The 20,779-nt window shown below is 54.4% G+C and overlaps 1 protein-coding gene across 1 annotated transcript in view; it reads right to left on the bottom strand.

Moving 5' to 3' along the window:
* CSF1R (colony stimulating factor 1 receptor) overlaps positions 1 to 20,779 on the bottom strand; it is a 30,549-nt gene that overhangs the window by 8,419 nt on the left and 1,351 nt on the right. The window contains exons 3-11 of the mRNA XM_032628591.1: positions 16,930 to 17,187; positions 16,211 to 16,495; positions 14,395 to 14,531; positions 13,563 to 13,722; positions 9,569 to 9,755; positions 7,075 to 7,190; positions 6,803 to 6,923; positions 6,532 to 6,719; positions 4,719 to 4,834 (exon numbers count right to left, since the gene is read on the bottom strand). Coding sequence (XP_032484482.1) covers positions 4,719 to 4,834; positions 6,532 to 6,719; positions 6,803 to 6,923; positions 7,075 to 7,190; positions 9,569 to 9,755; positions 13,563 to 13,722; positions 14,395 to 14,531; positions 16,211 to 16,495; positions 16,930 to 17,187 — 1,568 coding nt within the window. The remainder of the gene's footprint in view (positions 1 to 4,718; positions 4,835 to 6,531; positions 6,720 to 6,802; positions 6,924 to 7,074; positions 7,191 to 9,568; positions 9,756 to 13,562; positions 13,723 to 14,394; positions 14,532 to 16,210; positions 16,496 to 16,929; positions 17,188 to 20,779) is intronic.

Raw genomic sequence — 20,779 nt, 5'->3', positions numbered from 1 at the left:
CCCGAGCCCCCAGCCACTTATCTCATGCATCTGACTGTTCCGGGTACCTTATTGAACTGGAATCATGCAGGTTCTGTCCCTTTGTAACCGGCTTATCTCACTTAGCATGATGTCTTCAAGGTTCGTCCACGTTGTTGCCTATGTCAGCATTTCCTTCCTTTTTAAGGCTGAATATTATTCCCATCCAAATATTTCACCGAGTACCTATTTGTTTCAGGCATCGTTGATTCAGAGTTTGACAAGAGTCCCTGTCCCCTGGAGTTTGCATTCTAGTTGCTAAGACGGACAATCGACTCAGATACATAAGTAGGAAATTTTCGAATAGTGCTATGGAGATAAGAAAGCAAAGTAATAGGACAGAGAGCGCCGGGGACAACTGCACACAAGTCAGGGAGGGCCCCTGAGGAGGCGAGAGGGAGCTGGCCACGTGAGCAGCAGGGGAAGCACTTCGCGGGTGCAGGGAGTGGAGGCCTGGGGGTGGGAAAGGTCTTGGCGAGTCTAAGGGACTGGAAGGTGCCGTGTGGCTGGAGGGGAGCGCGGGGGGGGGCGGTTCTGGAGGCGGGAAAGTCTTGAGGGCTGCAATGAGTTCTCGAAGCGCAAGGTGAACCCTTTGAGGCTCGATGCAGGCGAGTGATGCATCCGACTCTACATTGCTCAAGGACCAACAGAGAGAGACCCCACGTACAAGAAAGCGGGTGTCTGGAGGACCCGCATTCCCCTCAGGCTCTCCGTGCTGTTCCAACCAGCCAGCTGGCGGCAGAGCCTAAGCTGAGGAGGAGTGGCTGCCTCTCTCTTTCCTGCCCCTGGTGGCAGCTGCATGGGGGCATCATGCCAGGGGTACCCATGAGAAGTGCTGATGGCAGACAGAGTTTAGGTGGAAAGTGGAAGCTGGGCTGGGGCGGTGGAGGACACTGAGGCCTCGGGTCAGCAGTCCAGCTCTCTTTCCGGTCAGTTGCGGGGGACAGGGACCAGCTGGGCTGTGATTAGCAGCTGGGCTCCTACGTGGGGCACCCAACTCGGGCAGGGGGAGCTAAAGTGGGTGCTGGGGAGGAGGGTGACAAGTCTCACCAGGTTAAGGGAAAAGACTCCAGATAGCCATAGGGAAGGACTTCCAGATGGTAGTTCGGAGGGAAAGACTGCAGTTAGACATGAGGAAGAATTTCCAGGTCCTGATTCAGGACGAGAGACTAGCGGTGAACCTAAGGACATCCATGTTACAGTTTCAGCAGATAGTCTGAAACGGGACAGGAAGAGGACTTCCTGAGTGTCTGAGGATTCAAACCCTGTGTGTGGGTGCCTTCCCAACGCAAAGGATGGACACAGAACCGGGAGGGATTCCTTGACCTCGCCTGGCCACTTCCATCTCCAGGAGCCACTGTGGTGACAGCTGTTTTCTCCCCCCCTGCCACTTCTCCTTCCTCTGGCCCCTCGCCAGCCCACCGCGAGCTGGCTATCTGGCTGGAACTTCAGCTCTCTCTCTGAATCCCAGACCTGATACCTGGAGGACGACGCAGCTCTCCCACGCCTGCCTCAGGCATCCCCACCCCTCTTCCTGGAAAGCAGACACTAGCTCTGCTCAGCCTCTGCTATCCCTAGACAGGGCTCCTGTGTAACTCCCGGGGGCTTCTACCCAGAGGGGCCTCTCCTCTGAAGGAGAACCCTAGTGGGGAGGCCAGGATGGGCAGCCTCGGAATATAATGCTATCAGTGAGCGTCTCCCGAGCACTTCCTGTGAGTGGGTGCTGGGCTCCACACTCAACGTTCGTCATCTCACTTAATCCTCACAGCAGGCCAGGCCACTTCCCCTTGGTGACCGAGGTAGGCATGGAATCATCAAAGTCCCCACAACTCCCCATCCAGGCCTGCTGTTTTGGGTGGGCAGATGTTTCCTGTCTCAGGAAGGGGGAGATCTGAAGTTTCCACTGGAAATCTTGGGGACCCTCCTGTGCTTCCCCCATATACCTCCCAATCCCCAGAGCTCAGTTCCAACGCCCAGAATTCCAGCCTCTCCAGTGGCTTCCCTGTCTCCTTCGGTCCTCCCCATCACCATCATCCTTTCTTCCCCATGTCCTTCCTCCTTCCAGCCTGCTGACTCCTGCCCTTTTCTCTTCCCCCTTGGCCCCCCTTGTGGTCTCTCTGGGGGCCAGAAAGGCGATGAGTCAGCCCTGAGACAGAAGCACCCCTTCCCCCAAGCGGGGCCACCCCTCCCCTCAGGCCTGAGTAGTGAGGACAAGCCAGGCTGAGTCCCCAGTGAAGGGGCAAGACTCAGAACCCCGTGGAGCAAAGCAGAGGACACTTGGACAACAAGCCCTGAGGCGGGGCGTGGCCATCTTGACCCCTGGGATGTCCTCCTTCTCTTGGCCTTGGGTCAGCTCAGGGGCCAGTTCAGTTTCGTAAATGGGATAAGAGGTGACCAGAGTACGTGTTCCAAAAGTGGTCCCGTGAAGAGAGCGTAAGGTGTCCCCAAACCATGGCTGGCCAAGGGGGCTGGGCGGCCCAAGGCAGAAAGGGCTGGAGGGGAACTGGGCCCTTCTCTAGAATCTCTGCAGGGCTGAGGAGGCGGCTCTGTGGGGACGGAGAGGCTGTTTTCCGCTCCATATAAGGAAGAACTTTGCAACAGAGCTGCGCAGAGAAGGAACGGGAGGCCACAACAGTGAGTGAAGTCCTGTCCCCGGAGGTGGGCGGAGTTGGATGGATCTGGGTCTGAATCCCGCCTTGCCAGGCTCTAGGACTCTAGGAACATTGGTGTCTCCAAGCCTCTGTCTCTCCATCTGTGAAATGGTGTTGATAATGGCAGCCCCGCACCAGGCTGTGCTGAAGGTTCACCGAGGTGACGGCGTGTAGAGGACTCAGCAGGGTGGTGGGCACGGACAGTGCTCCAAATGGATGCTGCACACCCTGGACCCAGGAGGAAGTTGGCTGGGAAACTCAAGATAGCTCGTGCATCTTGGGATTGGAGAGCTGTCTGAGGTTGGGCCCATCCAAGATTCAGACCCAGATCCATGCAACTCCCAACCCTTGGCTCTTAAACGAGACCATCAGCCTCTTGGCATGTCACAGGAGGAGGCTGTAAAGGTCACCCACCCCACCACGAACAGGTGGGGAAAATGAGGCCCAGAGCGGGCAGTCCACCCGCCAAGGTTGCATGAAGCCCAAAGAGGGCAGTCACCCAGCCAAGGTCTCATGGCAAACCAGTGTCCGAGCAGGACCCAGATCCCTGAAGACTTGACCTGGGGCCCTGGATTCTGCACTCAGAGCTGCCTCCTCATGCTGTGTGCTGACATAAGCACCGGGCATCCCGTGGGCCCCTGAGGCACCCCCCACATACCACCTACCTATCTACTCCAAGTCCTCTACTCACACTAAAACCCACAAGGCAGGTGTGGGGAAGAGAAGGCAGCAGAGGAGCCCACAAGGTGGGTTATTCACCCCTAACTCACCTCACTCCCTTGTTCACACCTGCTGAACCTACAGGATGGGGTCCAACCCCTCAGACCCCCAACCTGTCCCCACCTGGGTCCTCTTCCAGGCATCAGTATTTCCGGAACTCACCTTGGTCTTCTCCCCACCTGCCTCTTTGTACACAGCGCCCTCTCCCCCAGAGACATCCTTTCCCTGAATCTCATCTCCCCCTGGCTGCCTGCCCCGTTCTCCAAGGCCTGTCCCACCCACGCCAAGCCACCTCCTCCAAGCAGACTCCCTTCCCCGCCAGCCAGAAAAGATCCCTCCACTTCTGGCCTCCCACAGCCTTCTGGCCTGGCCCTCCCAGTGCCTGACTGCACCAGAAGTAGTCTTTTATGTAGGGAGGCAGGGAGGCTAAGTGGTGGAGGCCACAGGCTCTGGGGTGCAAGGCAACTAGGACTCTTGGGCGGGTCCTTCAACCTTGCTGAGCCTGCTTCCTTACTGTAAAATGCTGACTGCTCTAGTCCCTGCCTCTAGATTGTTTTGAGGGTAAGATAAGATGATTCCATGGGTTTACAAAATGGCTTTTAAAAAACCAGCCTCTGCCATTGACCGGCTGTAGACTAGGGCAACTGTCTCAACCTCTCAGAACCTCAGCTTCCAACTCTGTAAAATGGGGTAGTGATACTACCCACATGCCGTGGCTGTTGAGGTCAGTAAATGAGGGGATGTAGGTAACATGCTTCGTAACAATGCCCCTAAAATCGCCATCACTCGCTGAGCACTCAGGGTGACAGGCAGTGCACTAAACGTCAACGTGCAATTAACGGCAGACTTGATTAATAATCATATTAAATGAGGACGAGGATGGTCAGGCCTTCCCCTCCACTAACTTACCTGCCACCTGACAGAGACACAGGCCTGGCCCCATGATACCCTCTCTGTGTCCCTGGAAGCCCCCAGCTGGGACAAGTTCCCATGTTCATGCTCTCCCCAACGGCCACGGCTCTCCCCGTAGCATCTCTCTCTCTGTGATCCACGCCCTCACTTCCGTGGCTATTCGATTAGCAACCGTCCAGCTCACTAGACAGAGACTTCTACGAGGGCAAAACCTCAGAGGCTCCGAGTCTTGGCTCACCCAGCCACTGACACTGGCATACAGCAGGCGCCCATTAAAGGGCTGTTGGTTCAATGACTGGCTGACAGACGAATTCGTATTCACGGGGCTGAAGGGTGGATCCACACAGCCTGGGGGCACTGCCCCAGGGTCTGGCTCACTCGGGTGCCTGGCCGCCCCCCAGCCCTGCCCAGGCTCACCTGCTTGTACTTGTACAAAAGCAACAGGAGTAGCAGCAGCAGCAAGGCCGTGACGGACATGCAGGCCACCAGCACCGGCGTGAAGAGGGGCTCATCAAGGGGCTGCGTGTAGGCTCCTGGAAAGGGTGGGGCAGAGGAATGAGCAGCAGAAAGGGCCTTTGAGACCACCTGCTCCCCACTGGAACAGGCCAGTTGCCTGGAACTCAGTAGGTGCCCAATAAATGCTTACTGACTGAACGAGGAGTCCTCTCAGCGGGAAGCCCGTAGACCCTCCCCCAGCCGGGGGCAGGGAGGACCACCTCTCTAGCACTGCTCGTGACCAGCTCCAAACCCTGCCCAGACTCGCCGCCTCTGTGGCCAGCGGAGCCCCTCAGTTCACGCAGCCCACCCACTGCCCGTGCAAGGAGCCTCTGCAGCAGCCTGGCCTGGGGCTCAGCCATGACTTGCACCCTCCCCCAGTGTGGAGACTTACCACCTACACCTCTGGCCAGCTCGGATGGAAAGACCTTCTAGAGGTTAGACTGAAATCTGCCTCCCCAGCATTTCCCTGCAGCTTCCCCAAGTGCCCTTTGGGACCACACAGCCCTTCTGGGAGTCTGAAAGCCAGGTTCACGGACCCGGGGTCTCCTCTTCCCAGATCAACAGCCCTAGTTCCCTTGATGTGTTTGGAAGGACATAATTTCCACGTCCTGGCCCAGATCAGCAGCATGAGTCTGAGGCCCAGCCTCAGCTCTGCCACTTAGGAGGTGTGACAGTTGAACCTGTGACTTGTCTCTAAGCCTCAGGTTCAGCACGCCCCAGGGGGGGAAGGAAGACTGGACTAACCTCCTAGGGGTGTGCGAGTTCACTGAAATAATGCCTGCAAAGGGCTTAGCGTGATGCCTGGCGCAGTGTGAGCCTTCAAGAAAATGTTGGCTTTATTATTTGTGATATACGACCACCAGCTGCAAGACAGAGCAGCCGAGGCAGCGGCATGTGGAATCGGGCCTCAGCCCCACTTGCTCCAAGGCCAGCAGCTGGGGCACCTGCGGGCCCCCTGTGAGCCAGGCAGAGGCTCCCACTCTGTCCTCTCTGGGCCCAGAGAACCTCACCAGGGCCTGGCACACGGTGGGTGCTGAATCTGCTTTTTAGAGGCCTGAGGGTTCTGTGGGCCTGTGCAGCCCTGGGCCTCTCAGAATCAGAGAACTAACCCACATGCAGCCTTTGTGCAACGCAGAGAAAGATGCCTCTTCCTCTAGACGGATGATGCAGCTGTGTTAGTGACCCCCGCCCCGGACAGTGGCCCTGAATGGATAGGACTGTGTCTCTGGCAGGAAGGGAATCTGGGAGGGATGGAGAAGGCTGTCAAGGCCGGCCCTGGGATTGGGGGAGGGGGTGAGGGGACTGTTCATTTGTCGCCTGCTCACATCACCGGACTACGCTCCGGGGAGGCACTGCTCCCTGCACGAAGTGAGTCCCAAATACACACTCATGAACTAATGAGTCAGTTCAAGTGCAGGAATGTGAGGAGAGGGGCCAGATGCGGCTGTAGCTGCTTCAAGCTGCTTTCTCTCTGCATCTCACGTCTGCATCCCCTCTGCCCTTCTCCCCACTACTTCCAGCCCCACGGGTCCTAGACTCCCCCATCTCGCCGCTTCAGGAGAGCTTTGGTCAGGAGGGGCCCTGGAGTCACACGCAGAGAGCTAGAACTCGGTATGGCTGGGATCTGCTTGGCACTGGAACTCTGGCCCTTGGTTCCCAGGGGTGGGGCTGTGGGGCAGTTTCCTGGGCCTCCTTCCCATCTTGGCCTGGAGCAGGCGGGTCAAATGCTCACCTACAGAGACAGGCCCGAAGGCCTGGGAGCTGTTCCCCAGGCTGTTGTAGGCCCTGCACTCGTACGTCCTGTTGTGTTCCAAGGTCCCAGTGGCCAGCAGGCTCTGGACGGTCACCTTGTGGAAGGGCTTTTGGCTCAGGACCTCAGGGTTTGGGTCGTCCAGGACCAGCACTTGGGTCTTACCACATCTGGGAAGAACAGAATGTAGCTCAGAGTTTCAGGGTGCCCGGCCCCTGCGCCCAGGTGAGGAAGGCAACCAGAGCCCGCGTACCTGTTCGTGTGGCCCCTGCACTGCACCCACGTCACATTGGGCTGGGGGTACCCTGAGGCTTCACAGAGCAGGGTTTTAGAGCCGTTGATGAGGGTCCACGTGACCTCTACCTCTGGGGGGTCTGAGGCAGAGGGAGGGGCAAAGGAGGGAGGAGTCAGCCCCAGAGGCCCGCCTCCTGGCTTGACCACCCGACACTGAGTCTTCTCTCCACCAGCCCAGCCATCCCAGCAGCCTCAGGAACCCCATGTCCCCAGCCCCACTCCATCACTCACATAGAAGGGTGAGTTCAAAGGTCAGGGTCTCCTCTCCTCTGGCATTTCTGGCCTGGAAGGAGTAGTGGCCGGCCTCGAAGGGCTTCAGGCGAAGCAGGGTGAGGGTGGAGGTGTACCTGCATGAGAGGAGCAGGCCATCTGGGGTGAGGACAGTGGGCTCAGACAACCACCTTATAAGGGATTTATTTTTGGTAAAGTGTCCGGGGCACAAAGGTCTTGGCTGAACCAAGTACCCAGTCTGAGTGCCCCTGAGACACGCAAAAACCCCCAACCCGATTCCCTTAATTGCTTCTTTCATCCGTAAAGTGCTTTTGTTCTGAGGTTTAGTAGACGTGATGTCTGTAAAATGCCAACACTGGGAGGCACATCACAGGTCCCAATGAATGTACCTACTTTCACCACCATCACTGGGCTAAACAATCCTTGCTGAAGACGCTAGCACCCAGGTCAGCTTCCATCCCTAAAGCGCCAACCCTGCCAAGAGGGACCTTGAGAGGGGAGAGAGGCAGGATGTAGCCATGGGCTCCAGAGAACAGGGCTCAAGTCCTAATGTTGCCATTTCCTAGCTGTGTGACCTTAGACAAGTACTTAACCTCTCTGATCCTTTGCTTCCTTTTCTGTAAGGGTGACACTTACAGTAATTAATCCACACACTCAACCTAAGGACTAAAGGGATATATACTCAGAGTGCCTGATAGAGTGCCTGACTCATTGTAGGCACTTGTCTCTTTACTGGAAAATATCTGCAGCCATTACTAGACTAAACCCCATGGTATTCAGAGAGCAATCCTTGAGATAACTAACATCTCCTTCTTAAACTGAAAGAATTTAACTTTCTGCATGAGTCAAAATCACCATTATGAACACACCTATCACGTGGGCTGTTTGGTGCCCACGCTTATCTGCCCTGTGCTGAATGGCCCCAGATTACTATGTTTGAGGGCATCTCCCTGGTTCCTTTCCACAGTGTCCCTGTCGCTTACAGACCCCTGAAACCTATCCCTGGACCAGCCTCCTTCCAGGGGTCTGCAGACTCCAGATTCAGAACTTCTGCTTTAGACGAGGGGAAGCTAGAAATCCTGGCCGGAAAGGACAAGAAGGGAACTGGGAAGAGGAAGATAAGGACAAGGGAACATCCTTGTTGATTCTGATGATCGACAACACAAGAATCCAGGAATCAAAGAGGTTTGGGCTTCTGGAGCTAGGAAGAGAACTCCAGAGAATTTGGGAGTCGGAAGATGTCTAGGGATTATCTAGCCCAGGGATGGCAAACAGGTCTCCTCTCATGAGCCAGTTATGATGGAAATATAGCCTAGAGACTGTGTTGAGAAGGACTCTGAGGCTGCATCTGGCAGGATGGGTTCAAAAATGAATTAGGAAAGGGTTCAAAAATGAATTAGGGGGCTTCCCTGGTGGCGCAGTGGTTGAGAGTCCGCCTCCCGATGCAGGGGACACGGGTTCGTGCCCTGGTCCGGGAAGATCCCACATGCCGCGGAGCGGCTGGGCCCGTGAGCCACGACTGCTGAGCCTGCGCGTCCGGAGCCTGTGCTCCGCAACGGGAGAGGCCACAGCAGTGAGAGGCCCGCGTACCGCAAAAAAAAAAAAAAAAAAAAAAAAATCAATTAAGGGTCTCTGTCACGAGTGAGGGAGGGGAAGTTATCACACGCACACCACATATTTGCTGCCCTCGATGGAGCTGTACCCTCTCATTCAAATAGAACAGGGTAAAGAAATTATTATTTTCACACTTGGTATCAGTGTTCCTCCTTGGGGAAGAAACTCTCTTGTTTAGAAAACTACCTGGGGTTAGGTCACTTTGGATGAGGAAGTAAGACCCCGAGGACAGAGTCCACAGGAGACAAGAAAAAGAGATTTCTAAAATGTTGTACATGTGGGATGAGCAGGATTCTGGGAGTGGAGAGATGGGAGGATGCAGAGTCACACGGCACTCTATAAGAAGAGCTCTGAGCCTGTGGAGAAGAGCACAGCTGGTGAGAAATTCTCAGGGGTGGATGACCACAGGCTTTTAAAGAACTTCTGATATATCTGTGACTGAGAGATGTTAACTCCCTCTATTCCCCAAACCTGTGTATGTGGCAGATACGTCGTGCGATTGCTATTAGGTGTGTGACTATGAGTGGAAATCATGGGGGGGGTTGTCTTCTGCATTTGGATTAGTCACAAAAGAGGAGGCATAAGATCGAGACCTTGGGTGACCATCAGAATGCATGCCCCCAAGAAATGGTAGTTCTTGAAGAGGACATTGGATTTTCCAAGGATATAGGACAGAGGGATACACTAATTTGATCTACATCTCAGACGCTGATGACTGATATCGAGGTTCGACATAGTCAAGAAAAATGAGACCTAGAAACGGGAAAGGACTCGCTCCAGGTCACGCAGCAAGGTTGAGATAGGACCCAAGTGTCCTGACTCCTGGCTGAACTGCTCCATCTGGCTGTGCGCTATGCGGATATGAGCTAATAGGTGATACCTGTATGTGCCCTTGTTGGTTACAAAATTGAGCTTGGGCTGGTGGCCAAGGAAGGGTCCCTGGTAGGTCCAGTTAAAACTTTGCAGGCTTGGGTAGGCCTCCACCTTGACTTTGAGTTCTATCTTCTCACCCACGGTCACCTCCTGGAGGAGGTTCTGCTCAGAGGTCAAGTTCAAGTAGGCACTGTCTGGAAAGCAGAATGCACAGAGATCTGGCATTAGTGGGAAGATACCCCAGTGTGTGTGTTCATTTAGCAATCCACCCATCGAGCCAGTCTTTCAGCTGGGCCCTCCCTGAGCACCTACCATGTGCCAGGCACACAGACTCCGCCCATAACCCAGACTTGCCCTCTCTCGTCTCTTTTCCCACCACCCCCAGGGCTCCAAACTCTTCTCTTCTTCACTGAGTTCCTGGGACAACTTGGGCAAATTCCTATTCTCCTTGGCACCTCTACATCTTTATTTATATAACGAAGAGATTGAATATATCTATGTTGTTATAACTTCATGGAAATTTTTCTAGCAGTTAAAAAAAAAGTCTGTTTTTTTTTTCCCATACGCTCTCACCCATTTCCCCCTTTTTCTGTAGTAGTATAGTCAATGCAGCTTCCATATCCAGCTCTAAAGTGGGCACGTGATCCAGGCCAGCCAATCAGGGTAATCTGTCCCCTTGGGACCAGTGATTGATTTTGGGGCTAGGCATGTGAGTCCATGACTCTAATTTCCATGATTTTTGTTGGAACTCGAGGGAAAGAGAAGCTTTCATTCCACTGGGGTTTCCAAACTTGGTGCTGCCCCGCAAGAAAAAGAAAGAGCTAAGAGTTGGGAAGCAACAGATTCTTGTCCACACCTGAACACCTAAATCTAACGAAACCAGAAGCTCATATACATGGGGGTTTTGGCTATAATTCCTCTTTTGATTAGGCCAGTTTGAGTTGATTTCTAGTACCTATAACTGAAAGAGTCTTGGCTGGTTTCTTCTAAGTAAATGCATGAATTAAAATCAAGCTGCTCTGATTGAATTGTAGGCAAAGGAGAGGTGCAAAAACCCCCATCCATTCAGCCTCTCTTTGCCTCTCATGGAAGCTACTCTAATACCCTCTTAAAATCCCAAGGCTTTGCAAAAAGACCAGATGATCTCTCAGGGCTCCTCTTCTCACTCAATTCTATGAAATCTAAAATTCACTCTTCTACCCTGTGTTGTTCCTGCTCAAAAAGCTCCCTGTGATTCCCCATCACCTCCACTATTCAGCTTGGCATTCAAGGCTCTTCTCATTCAAGTCTTCCTATGCGCACCTAGCCACGTCCCCACTTCACACACACACACACACACACACACACACACACACACACACACAATTCTCCACCCATCTCGATGTTCTCATGTCCCCTGAACACACCACAGTCATTCCAACCTTGGATGTTGTGCTCAAGTCATTTCCTGCACCAGGAACCCCATATTCTTCCTCTCTTCTATTTAGATCCTTCTCATTCTCCAAGACTTGTACCCATTAGGGAGACTCCACCCATCCACTCCAGGCCAAAGGGAGCTCTCCTTCCTCTGGATTCCTGTTGCTTTTTTTTTTCTAATTGAGGTATAGTTGATGTACAATATTTGATAAGTTTCAGGTCTACAACAGAGCGCTTCACAATTTTTAAAAGTTTTACTCCATTTATAGTTATTATAAATTAGTAGCCATATTCCTTGTGTTGTACAACATATGCTTGTAGCTTATCTATTTTATACACAGTAGTTTGTGCCTCTTAATCCTCTCCCATCTTCTCTGTCCCCACTGGTAACCACTAGTTTGTGCTCTATATCTGTGAGACTGCTTCTTTTTTGTTATATTCATTCGTTTGTGGTACTTTTTTAGATTCCACATATAAGCGATATCATACAATGTTTGTCTTTCTCTGGCTTATTTCACTTAGCATGGTGCCCTCTGCTGCCCTTTGAGATGACACATTCATTAGGCACCACATCTACACTACTTCATGTATCTGGTTCCTCCTTTAGGTAGCTGTCTTCTCTCTCTGAGTTTGTGAGCTTTTAGGGCAAGGCTGTTTTCTTCTCTCTTCTCCCCTTAGCCAGCCAGCCAGCCAGCCAAACTCCAGCCACTTCCCACCACCTCCACCATTACCACCCTAATCAAGCCACCATCACCTCTAGCTCAGACCAGCAGTAGCCTCCTGTCTCCCTGCTTCTACCCTCATCTCCCTATAGACAGTCCTCAACAGAGCACCAGAAAGCCATGTTATATTTTGTTACCTCCAAGTCAGATGATGTCACCCCTTTGTTCAGACCCTCCAATGGCACCCCATCTCTCTCAAGAGGAAAAGCCCAAGTCCTCACCTTGGCCTACGGGGACCTTCCCCTTCACCTCTGACCTCAACTTCTACCGCTCTTCCTCTTGAGTTCCAGCCCAGTCACACTGGCTGACCTACTCCTTGCATGTGGTGAGCATGGACCTGCCTTAACAACATTGCTTGCCCTCTGCCTGAAGCTCTCTTCTCCAAGATTCTACATGGCTTGGTCCTTCACCCACCTCAAGTCTTTGCTCAAATGTCAGCTTCCCAGTAAGATCTTCCTTGATCCCCCCTCCCCGCCTCCCCTCGGGCTCCCATAACTTTTAACACACGAGGTGTGGCCAGACTGAAATGACTCAGAGCCTGTCCGCACCTTGAAGAAACTCCCCTTAGCTCTGGATTCTCAGCCCAGTGGCTGTTGCCGCCTCTCACCCAATCACTCTGTTCAAAGACCCGGGAGCCATCTTGGCTCCTTTATCCTTCACCCCTTCATCCCAGCAGTCACCAAGTCTGGTCCATCATCCCTCCGAAATCGTTCTGGATGACAGACTCTCCTGGGCCGCTGCCGTGGTCCAGCACCCTTTGCAATCTCTAGCCTGGACCACTGCATTAACCGCCCTCATGGGTCTCCAGGCTCTAGTCTCCCGTCCAATCCGCACGGCGTAGGGTTGAGCCTTCTCAAGTAACATCTCCTCATGCACACTTAGCATTTACTGTATGCCAGGTCCTATTCTGGGTACTTCAAATATGTATATATATTCACATATTCATTTAATTCTCACAGCAATCCTATGAGACAGTTACTGTTAGCATCCCCATTTTGCAGATGGGGAAACAGAGTAAGGAACCTGCCTAAGTCATTGGTGGAGCCGGGTTGGAATGTGCCCCAGGAGTGTGGGTTCCTGACCACCACACAGTGGACCCTCTGTGCAATCTGATCTCATCGCTCTCCTCTTAACACATTTAATGACCTCCACCGGATACGATGCAAACTCCCCACCCAATTTGCCCTCGGATACTACCTTCAGCACTGCTTTCCTGTGACCACCCCCGCCTCCCCTTCATGTCCCTGCTGTTGTCAGCTTCTCTGGATGTCTCACATGCTCTTGCTCTCTTCGCCTTTGAGCCTTTGCATATGCTGTTCCCTCTGCCAGCAGTGCTGTTCCCCTTCCTTTTCCACCCCTCTGCCTGGCTAACCCACCTCCATTCTTCTGGTCCCAGCTTAGAGGCCACTTTGTCCAAGCCTTGGTTGGGGGTCTCGCTTGGTGTTCCCAGGACACCCCACACTTCCCCCATGACCGCACTGGGTGGTCATTGTCTGTTCACGTGTCCCTGTGATGTGGGTTTCCCAGGCATGCAGGAAGGAATGAATGAGTGAACAGTGAAGCCCAGGAGGGAGCTACTGGACACCAATCCCCAAACAGAACTAATGATGCTGGAATGAGATGCAGCCATGCACTGTGGGACCTCCAAGGCGGGAGGGAGGGATTCTGGGGCGGGGGGCGGGGGACCTGGGAGGGCTGTCAGTGTCGTGGCTCCTTAACCAGGCCCAGAAAAAGGGGATTCTAGCGAGCTGTTCTAACAATGTCTCCTCCTTCCCTGCCATCAGCTCCCTCTCTCTCAATCCCCTTATGCACCCCCTCACCCCAGGATCCCTGATGACCCTTCCCCACCACCCTGATGCTTACCTACCACCCAGAAGACCATGGAGGTGGAGTGGATGCCCCGGGCATTGGTGGCCATGCAAGTGTAGTTGCCAGCATCTTGGAAGTCTACGTGATCGAGGTTGAGGGTCAGGACTTTTTGATAACGGTTGTCATGGAAGTCGGATTGTTGAGAGATTGTGAGCTGCACCCAGAAGGAATGGAAATGGTATACTGAGGTTGTTTAGGAATTAGAAAGATCTGGTTTCTAATTCTCAGCCTTTAAGAATTACTATCTGCTTCTCCTTGGGCAGGGACTGAACTCTGAGCCTCAGTTTCTTCATCTGCAAAATGGGACTGACATTGGCCCCACGCTCTTAGGGTTGTAGAGTAAGTGAGATGGAGCAGGCAAATGGCACAGGGCTAGCCTGGCACACGGTAGGCACAAGGAGGAAGGATGTTCTTAGAAGCAGCCGAATGCCATTTCCTCCTGAGAAAAGCCCCTCTCCGTCCTCTCTCCAGAGTTTTTCTGAAAGGATTCTTACATTCCTGGGCTTCAGAGGTGGCCTAGGAACCCCTTGCTAAGTCAGAAGTGAGCTGACATGTGGCTCTTGTCTACAGGCTGGGGCAAAGGTCATGGGTCAAGAGGGTGGAGTACTGCCTCCTCCCATCAACCCCCACAAGATTTAGTGGCACGAGCCCGAGTCCTGCTTCTGGATCAGCTACTGACTGGCAGTGAGATCTTGGGTGAGTCCACTCCCCTCTCTGGGCCTGGACCATGCCCTCAGCCCAGAGAGCCAGCTTGAGGTGGGGCTGGGGACTGCATCCTGCAGGGCCTGGCATGTCAGAAGGATGGACAGACTCCCCAGGGACTGACCTTGGTGTCTCCGTGTTGGAGGAAGACATCAAAGTTGACATCAACGTCGCTGGCTGAGCATATGATCTGGGCAGCCTCTCCTTGAATCCGCACCAGCTCTGTAGGCTTCAGTGTCAAGGTCGGGGGTCCTGGGATGACTGAGGTCAGGGCAAGGGACCCATGAACATCCAGGCCAGAGCTGTCACTCTGCTTCCTGCCATGGGCCAGGCTCCCATCCCAAATCCTGGGAGGCAGCCCCGACGCCTCAGTTTTCCCCACGACAAGTCCTGTCTCCTAAATAGACCTTGAAAAGTCCCCTTTGCTCCATCACCAGCGCCTCTCCCCAGTCTCACCCTCATTCTCTGCTCTGGACCCCTTCAGGCACCTGGGAGGCCTCCCTCCTTCCTCGCCGCGGCCAAAGGGAGCTCTTTGCAATGAAAATTGGATCATGCCTCTCTCTCGTGACAATATTCAGTGGCTTCTCATCATCACTCTCAGAATAAAAGCCGAAGTCCCTCCCACCTCCCCAGGCCCCGCTCCCGACCCATGGACACCTGCCACCCTCCACTCCCCCAGCTGCCCTTCCCACCGCACAGCCTTTCCCACCCAGCGACTCTGCACTTGCCCTTCCTTCCAGGAATGCCTTCTCCCACGCTTTGACTGCCTGCCTCTTCTCATCCTTCAGATCTTTAGCTCAGACATTCCTCGGAGAGGCCTCCTGTCACAGTTTCGCTGAATTAGCCTCATCCCCCACCCCCCCCCCCGCCCCATATTTCTTCACAATTGGTATTTACTGACTTTCTCTCCCGTCTGTCTCCCCGGTAAATGTCAGATCCATGAAGGCGCTATCCCTCACAGCTAGTCCAGTGCCTAAAACATAGCAGGAATTGAATGAATATTTCTAGCTGTTGCTGTTGTTGAAAGATAACCTAATTCAGTTCCTCAAGGTCCAGACACTAAGGGACTCACCCGTGGTCACTGAGAGGGTCATGGCCGAACTAGAGCCCAGGGCTCTCTCTGCAAAGTGCAGGGAAAGGGCCTTCATGGCTCCCTCTGCCCACAGGGTGGGGTCCTTTGACTTCCTGGACAGTTTCGTGGCCTCAGAGCACAGGGACTTGGGTCAGCCATGCCGCTCTGACCCTGGCCTCATTACAGGTACCTGATTCCTGTCTCAAGCCCAGGTTCTGAGCCTGGCGTCCTGCTGACACATACCAATCCTTCCAGAAACCAGAATCCTGTCCACCATCCCAGCAGAGACAAGGGGGAATAGGAGTGAGACTTCACCAGCATTTTTGCCCCCCAGAGAGAGGTGTCCCACGCACCCACCACCACGATGCCCCATCGCGTGGCTCACTACCCCCCTTCCTGTGCCCAGCACCCAGCACCAGACCGGCACTGAGTGGGAAATCCACGTCTGAGAGTGTGGGAGAGCTTCGGGCCCTCCTTCCGTTCCTGGAACATTCGAAGCCTGTTCCCAGCTCATGACTATGTACCTGCTGTTTCCACCTTCTCATAATTCACATTTCAGCTCAAATAAAATGTCACTCTCTCCATGAGCCACCCCCCCCACTCCCACACACTCTATTCCATCTCCCTGCTCAATGATTTTCACAGCCTGTCTCAGAATCTGAGACCACCTTGCCCGTCGAGTTACTTGGCTTATGTGTGCTCTGCCTTTCTGTGCCTGACACCTTACCGTCTTGCCCCAGTAGATGCCCCATAGATCACTCTGTCGCGATTGGGAGGAAGAGATGAAACAAAGCCCCCTCTGCCCCCCCTCCCCCATTACCTCCCCTCAGGCCAAGTGCCAGCTCTCTGTTCCTCCCGGCCCACACACCTTTCTGAACTTTAAGCCGGATGCTGAGGGACTTCACCATCCTGCCGTCCACCCGAGCACTGCACTCGTAGTCCTGGCTCTCGATGAACTTGGCCTTGTGGATGATGAAGCCGTGCGAGGGCAAGAAGGAGTAGTTGGTTTGGCGCAAGACAGGTCGGCCACGCACCCGCACCAGCGAGACGCCTGCCCCCAGCGCTGGGTCCGTGAGCAGGCAGGGCAGCAGCGCGTCCTGACCCTCCATCACCGTCACTTCCTCGACCAGGACCCTCCAGGGCCGAACAGGGTCTGGGGAACGTCGGGATACAGGGTTACAACTGCCTTCCCTCCACCAGGCCAAGAGGTCCCTGGACATTGGTGACAGGGAAGCTCAGAGATGCTGATCATTTGCCTGAGGTCACACTATACCAGGGAAGCTCAGCTGATGCTTGGGGCTCTGAAGCCAGGTCCAGCCCCACTATTTAATGCTGTGTGACCTTGGGCAAATGACTCAACCTCTCTGAGCCTTTGGAAAATGGGCAGAATCACAGAACCACCTCACAGGGTTGTTGTGAGGACAACGTTCAATTAGAAGCACTGCCACAGGTCCTTGTTTGTGGCAGGTACTCAGCAAATGTGGAGCTGCCTTATTGTGATTGTTAACATTAGGGCCCAGCCCTCCTGCGCATTCGTGGTGGGACCTGCTTGGCTAGTCCTCTTGGGAGTGGGCTCACAGTCCTCACCTTTGACATAGAGATGGATGGTGGCGCTGCCCCCCAGGGGGTCTCCACGCTCAGTGCAGCGGTAGGTTCCCGTGTTTAGGAAGGTGGCATTGTTCGTGGTGAGGATGCCGCTGGGGGCGTCAGCGTCCAGAGTCCAGTAGGTGGAAATGGGGCCGTCCCATTCCACGCTGCCGTTGCTCACACATCTCAAGGTCACGGCTGTGCCTGGCTCCACGACCAGCTCAGGGCCACTGGGCTCTATCACCGGGAGCCCCTGACCTGGTGACGGGGGGGGGGGGGGGTGGCAAACAGAATTGAGGCCTGAGGTGACACCGCCTTGGCCATACCCTGCCTCTGAGATGGGTGCTGCCCTGGCAGGGGTGATGGTTGTTCTGGGGTTCAGCTGTGACTTGCAGGATCACCTTGAACAAGTTCCTGCCCCTCTCTGGTCACTTGCTCAGGCCCCCAGCCCAAAGCTGCTGTGATGGACTGATGTCTCTGATGGAAGGGTAGTGGGAGATTTCTCGGCCTCCAACCCAGCCGCTGTCCCATGGGGGCTCCCCCAGCTTCTGGCCTCAGTCTCACTGGCAATGACTGCATCATTCTCCCCAGGAGTGGACTCCTTCAGCCCCATGTACAAAGTGGGCTGCATCCCTGCTGCTAAGCCCAGCACCCAGCTCAAAGAAGGGGCTTCACACAAGCAAAGGAAGAAACAAATGAGTGGCATGTTCATGGCAGAGTCCTCTGAGTTAATTTACACGGGGAAGAAGAAAAGCGGTGTAGGATCTTAGCCCAGCAGAGTTAGACAGGTTCAGAAGTCTTCTGTTGTGCCCACTCCCATCATTGGACGTCTGGTCTATAACACAGTAAGATGGTTCAGAGGCTCTGTGTCTCAGTTTCCTCACTTATAAAATGGGGACCATAATTGTACCCATTTATTGGGATAGATATCAGGAGATTTAAACGCATGGAAAGCCTTTAGAACATCACCGGTCACCAAATATAAATACTCAGTGAGGTTAGCCCTTATGTTTATTACCTAGTCCACCCCCAGCAACCCACCCTGACATCCCAGCACTGCTACGTTTACTAGGGAGACAATCTCTTTTAAGGAAAATTTTCTTGAAGAAAAGAGAACTTGAAACTCATCTCAGGCCCTCCGGGAAGAAGGCCCATCACCTCTGCAGTGTCAGCATTTTTCCAGGGCCTAAAATAGGGGCAGTGGAGGGAAGTGAGAGCTGATTCAAGGCCTTGGAGGGGCTGCCAGGCGCCCTCCAGCCTGGGCAGGCGGAAGCACATTGCTGGCACCCGGCCCAGACCCGGTTTCCGCTCAGCCTGCAGCCCTTCTCCCAGAGATGCTCTCACTTCTGCTTCCCGGCCACGGGGAGAGAACCCCTCGCCCCCAGGACAGGGGGTACCACCTGCTGGGCATTGGCATGTCTCAGGCTGTGGGTCCTGGCTCTGCCACTGACCCACTAGGTACCCCTAGTGAGTCTAAACCTTCTGTCCCAGCAATGGGGCCACGGACACGCTAGCCCTGAGGGCACCAGGTAAATTCAGGGACTCTACGTCGTCCTGCACAAAAGTTTCTTAAATAGGTCTTTCCATCCCACTGCCCCACCACCCCACCCTCACCATAGACCCCAGAATTGGAAAGATCTTCTCTGTCAAATGATATCAGGATGGCTTATGTTTTCATTTTGTACTCATCAGAGGTACGCAGCCTCTCTGCCCGAGCTTCTGATTGGCATAAAGGATTGAGTGAATACTACCAAAGCCAACACCTGAGGGTCGTAGCCAGCACTCCTGTGCTGCTGACCACCAGGGATGGGGACAAACATCATTTCTGGCAGGCTGTTGGCAAGTCCCAACGGAGTGGGTGCTGGCCTATTACTGCTGCAGCCGTGCAGCGCCCCAGGCAGGGTTGTATCGTAGGAAAGAGCTTGGATCGTGGGGTCACACCAACCTGGGTCTAAAACTTGGTTTTCCCCTGCTAACTGCGTAGGTTGCTTAACCTCTGACCCTCAGGCTACTCTTCCATCCAATGAGAAGAATCCCAATTCCCACCGCTGAGAGGTCTTAGGAGGATTCAGTGAGGTGACGTGCAGCCTCTGGCTCACTCAACTCTCCTGCCCTGGGTTACTGGCTTCAACTGCTATACTTCTAACCTTCCCTCTGGTCCTGACACTCTGATAGCTGAATTGTTTAACTTTTAAAGGTCACAGCCTATGCCTGTAACATCCCCTGGTCTCAGATTCTGTGATTCTGTATTCTGCTTCTGCCCCTGCCTGGTCTCACAGGTGCCTTCTCCCTTCCCCTCCCCTGCTCTGTCCTCTAGCTCTGGCCTCGGCCTCCTGGAAATGTAGTCAGAGAGGCATCTCTCTTGTTTCCTCCTGTCATCTCAAATATTCACGCAGGACAGGGCTGACACCCTCAACTTCCGCCCCAGCTCCCCACTGCTGGCTGGGCTGACAGGAAGAAAAATCCTGCTCAGGGCCGTCCTCCCTGGGCTGGGGCTGGACCCCTCCTGCCCCTTCACCCCACCGTCTCATCTCCCCAAACCTCCCCACCCCCTCCCACTTGTCTGGGAGACCCCTCTCCATCATCTGCTCCCAGGGTGTGCCCCAACTTCCGCTCCTCTCCCCCAAAACGCACACACACAGCACACACCAAGGCCTGGGGCAGAGCTCCCTCCTCAGCCCAGGCTCTTGGCGAGCCTCTCCCGGTCGGTAGCGTGCTCTGATCCTGTCCCCCAACTTTCTCACAGCAGCCCCCTGCCCCCCGCCACTCACCACCGGTCTACTGGGCTGAAAGCTTAGGTTTCCACCCCGCTGTCCCCATCTCTTCTTTCCTTTGAGGCTAGATGCTGGATAGCCCCTCTACCTTCCAACAGTCCCCCACAGGCAGGTTCTGGGCAGGAGGACAGGACAAAGCAGTGAAATAAAACCCATGGACCTTTTTAGGGTGAGGGGAATAGTCTCGATCTTAACTGAGTTGGTGGGGCCACAAGTGTGTACACTTGTCACATCTCATCGAATGTACACTTAAGAATCTGTGCTTTCTACTATGTGTAAATTACATCTCAACAAAAGAGAACGGACATGCAAGCCCAATGGGACGGACTGGGCCAGATAAAGACCTTCAGTGGGCCATCTCCTCATCAGGGACCAGACGCACCTATTCCCCAGGGTCCTGCAGCCCCAGGATGGTGGGGAGGCCAGAGCTGAGGGCTGCCTTCCCACCCCACCCACAGTCCCCATCCTTCCCTGAGCTCCCTCCAAATAAGCAATAAAATTTAATGTGTTTGTTGGGCCAGCTGTAGATACAAGCCAAGCACCCAGCCCCTCACCTCCAGTGAGGCACCCTCCTAGATGGAGATCCTGCATCACTGCTGCTGCCAGAGGGATGGAGTTAGGTTGGGGTCTGCCCCACAGCTCTCCATCCTGAGCCCCAGCAGCCTGTGTTTGGGAGAGCTCTAGCCCAGGAGACCCTTGCTGTCCTTCCCCCGGAAAAGCCTCTTGCCCTGTACTCTCTCTTCCCAAATTTACCTCTTCTGAGCCCTGGGCCAGAAAGGCTAGCCTCTTTTTTTTTTTTTTTCGCGGTACGCGGGCCTCTCAGTGTTGTAGCCTCTCCCGTTGTGGAGCACAGGCTCCGGACACGCAGGCTCAGTGGCCATGGCTCACGGGCCTAGCCACTCCACGGCATGTGGGATCGTCCCGGACCGGGGCACGAACCCGTGCCCCCTGCATCAGCAGGTGGACTCTCAACCACTGCGCCACCAGGGAAGCCCGGAGGCTGGCCTCTTATGTCTCCTTCTAACCCCTTGCCCAAGCCGCCCAAGGAAGGATCATTGCCTCTCCCAGCCAGATCC

This window comes from Phocoena sinus, chromosome 3 (assembly GCF_008692025.1).
Source record: "Phocoena sinus isolate mPhoSin1 chromosome 3, mPhoSin1.pri, whole genome shotgun sequence".
Taxonomy (NCBI): domain Eukaryota; kingdom Metazoa; phylum Chordata; class Mammalia; order Artiodactyla; family Phocoenidae; genus Phocoena; species Phocoena sinus.
Note: the sequence above shows the minus strand (reverse complement) of the source record. Positions and strands in the feature narration are given on the sequence as shown.